At 35.1% G+C, this 5,168-nt stretch overlaps 1 protein-coding gene across 1 annotated transcript in view; it reads right to left on the bottom strand.

Moving 5' to 3' along the window:
- LOC107758850 (eukaryotic translation initiation factor 3 subunit F-like) overlaps nucleotides 1–1,815 on the bottom strand; it is a 5,071-nt gene extending 3,256 nt beyond the window's left edge. The window contains exons 1-3 of the mRNA XM_016576679.1: nucleotides 1,672–1,815; nucleotides 1,407–1,477; nucleotides 1,073–1,152 (exon numbers count right to left, since the gene is read on the bottom strand). Of these exons, the coding sequence (XP_016432165.1) occupies nucleotides 1,073–1,152; nucleotides 1,407–1,477; nucleotides 1,672–1,783 (263 nt within the window). The 5' untranslated portion in view covers nucleotides 1,784–1,815. The remainder of the gene's footprint in view (nucleotides 1–1,072; nucleotides 1,153–1,406; nucleotides 1,478–1,671) is intronic.
- Between the last annotated feature and the right edge of the window lie 3,353 nt (nucleotides 1,816–5,168).

The raw sequence follows: 5,168 nt of genomic DNA, 5'->3' as shown, positions 1-5,168 counted from the left end.
CGTTGCACCCCTACTCTCTTGACTTGTTATTTGAAGGAAAAATACAATCACAGAAGTTTTTGATCATGCTGATTTGTCCGCAGTGAATTTCAGCTCATGTCTCTTTTATTCTGGCTAGTTAAATTCCAGTGGTGGACAGTAACGGAGTAGCTTTACTTCGTTACTGTACTTAAGTACATTTTTCAAGTATCTGTAATTTACTGGAATAGTTTTATTTTGAGTTACTTTTACTTCACTGTGCCTAAAATATCTAGGTTTTGGCTTTGTTTGCGTGTGCAGACCGATCGGTGTATGACATCAAAGTACCATACAGACAGTTATGCTTTGGAAACGCTCTCGAGGTACTTTGATGTCAAACACTGATCGGTCTGAGCCGCACTGCTTTTAAGTCGAACACACCTAATATGTACGCGTAATTGCATCGCTTTGACCGTAGATGCCACCTTCTCACACGCCATGATTGGTCCATTATGTACAATGCTTGCATGTTATTGGTCAAACTACTTTTCGATCATTACCTTCAGCAAGCATGAAAACAGGAAAACAAAGCCAAAACAAATCCTGGCCAGGACACGTCCTGGGAAAATGGCACGTATGGTCACCCTAACATTACTACATCACTCTCGTCAACGTAGTCCATATAAACAACAAAAATATATCTTGACTTCATTTAGTGGTTATTTTGGGAAAATTCCAGGTATTTTGAGCAGTAGGATTATAAAAAATATGTGCCAATATAAAATTAAATTAAGTAGCCTATATAAAATTGCAAAATAAATCTATCAGTACTTTTTTACTTAAGTACATAAAAAATCGAGTACTTTTGTACTTTCACTCGAGTAAAATTGAAAAAGGAGTACTTTTACTGGAGTAATGTTTTATTATACGTATCTGTACATTTACTCAAGTACTTGATTTGTGTACTTCGTCCACCACTGATTTTTAAATGGGTTTAATATATCATGCAGCCTTGGGAAAAAGTCTAATAATGTGTTTTATGGATTCTTGTCCGTGCAATGCGCCACTACCGGTATTTTGTTAATCAAATTCATTAGCATGAGTGGCCACTTACCATCCAATAATGACTTCACTCGGTGAAACCTTCTTATGAAGCTCGTACATGTTCTTGGCGAACTCCATGTCAACAGCCACCTATGACACAGACATAGTAAATAAGGATTATGTCACTTTTGTGTGCTGTTCGCTCGGTGCATGAAGAATCAAGTTCTTGAAATTCATGTACTATAATATTTACATAGTGGAAGTCCAAATTACATCCAATAATTTGATACTACATGTTCAAAAATATGGTGCTGGTACTACGGTAATGTCTAGTAACGTTCAGATACCACAAATACAATCACTGGTACTTCTTTGTAGCAGCTATATGATGCTGTTTGCCTCACCTCATCTTCAGACTCATTGTGAGGAACAGAGAAGCAGTTGGTGACTTCAACTGAATGCTTGTCTGCGGTTCCTGTGTGACACAAATTAAACCATGTTGAAAAAGTAGATTTTTTTTTTTTTAATTCAGTGCGGATGCGCTTTCTCATCCACTTCAATCCTGCTCGACTACAACACATGCTTCGTAAGACAAAACGACGCTTGTGTTATCTTATATATTAAACGTGACAGTCTCGGGACTTCACTCAGGGAAAATAAATGACCCACCTAATAATGTTCCGATCACGCGACTTGCTCCCTCATTCCTGCGCTCGTATGAGTCCACAATCGATGCCAAAACCACCGGGTGGATTTTCACCAACGGGCCGTGAACCGCCATGATTTTGTAGAGGAAGTGAAGGAAGATGACAAACGGAGAAGAAGAAAAAGAGAGTGCGGGTCTCCATGGGATTCGTGCTGTTGCCTCCTAGCGGATGTAGATGTCTGACAAATACAATTGTGCACAAAAATCTGACATTGGCCTGACTAACCAGACTGGCAATTTATTCCTGGAAATAAACAGAACGTTTTTAATTTGTAAAAGGTATTTTTTCACTACTTCTAGACTACAAACAAAACACACAATCATTATAATATGAACTCCTTCAAAGGTCAGATTTCCTTGATTCCAGAGAAACACAAGATTGGAACACATAAAAATCATGCTGCATAACATGGATTCTCCAGTTTAGCATAAACTTGCAAAGTTCATGTCAGCTTGAGTGCTGCTGTCATTGCAAAAGAGGGAATATACATATATAGTGTTTTTTATATCATAATTAGATATTGTATGATGCTCCTGACTGCCATTTCTTTTCATTTTTCCAAGTGAATTTTGAGCCATAATTTTAATCACAAATTTGCTTGAACTAGTTCACTTAATAGTCCCGTGGTGTAAAAATAGTCCTTCTGAGTTCCTTAACATGTTCAAAAATCCCCAAGAGAATGCTCTTTTAAAATAAGATTGTGTGAGTCACTCCACAAGACTTTGTGGAAAAACTGGTGACAAACTAAGTTGGGCACATGTGTTAAACGCAGAGCTGGGTAGTAATTGATTGCATGTAATCTGGATTACGTAATCAGATTCCAAAAATTAAGTACTTGTGATTAGATTAAATTACATTTTAAAATACCCGTAATCAGACTGAAAAACTGGTGACAAACTAAGTTGGGCACATGTGTTAAACGCAGAGCTGGGTAGTAATTGATTGCATGTAATCTGGATTACGTAATCAGATTCCAAAAATTAAGTACTTGTGATTAGATTAAATTACATTTTAAAATACCCGTAATCAGACTATACAGTTACTTTTTTATTGATTACATGATTACATATTATTCACACAATAGCAATAAATGATTCATAATTTATTGATTCTCCCTAATTCCTCTTTTTCATTTTTCAAACACAGCATTTGACCACTGAATTTACAAAAATCATTTCAGGTTTAAGATGTGTTTCAACTTTGCATCAACTAGCCTACTAATGAACATATTAATTTGTATTTGAATTATCACTCAATAGGCTATGTCTTTGGAAGGCTTTTGTCTTTCAAACAAATTAAAATCCACAAATTCATGTTATTTCTTATTTACATGTAATACATTCACAAACTTTTTTTTTGTCAGCTAAACCTCTTTCACCTATATTTACTTGAAGTTCCCCTGAGATTTTAAATGAAATATTTTTATAATTAAGTATCACATTTGCATGTTCATTGGTTCTTTGATACTGGTTAATGATCACATGACATGCAGGTAAACAAACAAAATATTTCATTTTTTTTAGTAAGTGTTTTTTTATTTTGATTGTTGTTATTTTTAACATTTTTATGATTTAATTAATTATTAGCTTTTCATTAAACGTACAAACCCCCTGCAGTACCTTTACGAACCCCAGTTTGGGAAACCTTGACGTAATGAAACGTTTAATGCATTTCATGTTGATAACAACGCATGGAATATATTTTCTTACTCTGTATTTTTATATCAATATGGTACAAGATTATCCTATTCAAAGCAATGTGATAAATGAGTTAGGTCAAAAGTATCTAAAAGTAATCAAAAAGTAGTCTGATTATTACCTAAAATGTGTAATGTAATGGATTATGTTAATAACTACAATTTGTGTACCAGCAACCAGCAATCTTCAGAATATCTTCTTTTATGTTCAACATAAGAAAGCAACTCATACAGGTTTGGAACGACACGAGGGTGAGTAAATGATGACAGAATTTGCATTTTGGGGTGAACTATCCCTTTAATGGGTATTTACATTCAGCTGCTAGTCTATCAGAAGCTGCTGTGTGGTGGTGGTGGTTGATGTTTGACTGTACAACATGCCCAGCAGGTGGCGATTAAAGTTCATTCATTTTACAGCCCAGTTTTCCTCGCTTGATCAGACCCCCTAATTACACATTTTACAGCCCAGTTTTCCTCGCTTGATCAGACCCCCTAATTACACACACACACATGAAGTGTGAAGTGACTCAGTGATCAATGTAGGCCTACTGAAATTATGCTACAGGCAGCGGTGATATCGCAGTCTGAGCTATAACTCGCCCTTTTGGTTCTCAACAAAATATGTACATTTCCCAAAGCTGTGTCATATCACTCATACAGAAAAGTGCTTAATATAAAAACTATCTAGATTGCTGTGCCGTTGGTTACCTGCCAGTCACATTGGTTCATCTGATGGTTAGTGCACCATTGGCTGACGTCGCCAAGAGGCGTCATCATTTTGCATATTATTTAAATATTTAGTTCCATATTTACAATTTAGATATAGAGCTAAATTCAAATAAAATGTTTGAAAAAATGTTTATTAATCATTTGACCTAAATCCAGCGCTATTGTTTTCTGCATGCATTATTTTTGTCCATGGGTTCATTAATAAAATGATTCAGTCCACAGTATTCCATTAATGCCATAATAAATAATAGGACTGAAATCAAACTTCGGTCTCCGTCAAAAATGCATAAACGTCTGTGCAATTTATTCCAGTTTTACAATGCTAGTTGATGCTCCTTGTTATATTAACCTTAACTTTGTAACTGGAGCTACTGTTTACAAAGCACAGTAACCAAATTTATGTTCCATAAGGGTTAATCTTTTAATTTTCAAGAGTTGAAATGCCATATAATGGCTGATCTTTTCATTTTATTGTCACTGTTTCAAACTACGGTCCCTAACTCATTTATTTCTCTGTGCTGGACAACAACACATTAAAGGTGGCACAGCCTCTATCCTGCATTTGACAGTCTTTTTGCATTGCCAGCTGCCTGTTCTTCTACAGTTTCAGCTTCTTTGTCATGTCATATCTTGGAAGATGTGGTCTTGTGGGATCTGATAAATCACACAGGGTTATGTCAGTCTGATGACTGCTGATCCAATTATCTGTCTCCATTTCACACATCACAGCTCAGCTCATTTCCAAAAAATAAATAAGTAGCAGACACAAAAAAATCCTTCATTATCTCTCTGCTAGTGTGAAGAAATTTCTGCACAATTCTAACATAATTTATTGTTATCTTGGAAACATTTATTATATTATCATTCATATAACAGTTCACAGCACAAATCTCTTTCCTTGTTTTGTTCAAAAATATTCAATATATATTTTTTTATATTGCTACATCTGTTCAAGCATGCAGTATATGGAACAATATTAAAAATATATCTAGTCTTTCTCCAATTATTTATTTTCACATTACAGTAGTTTTTCC

This window comes from Sinocyclocheilus rhinocerous, unplaced genomic scaffold (genome assembly GCF_001515625.1).
Source record: "Sinocyclocheilus rhinocerous isolate Xijiao unplaced genomic scaffold, SAMN03320098_v1.1 scaffold1435, whole genome shotgun sequence".
In the NCBI taxonomy this organism is placed as follows: Eukaryota; Metazoa; Chordata; class Actinopteri; order Cypriniformes; family Cyprinidae; genus Sinocyclocheilus; species Sinocyclocheilus rhinocerous.
The sequence above is the reverse complement of the archived record's forward strand: the minus strand, read 5'-3'. Positions and strand labels throughout refer to the sequence as shown.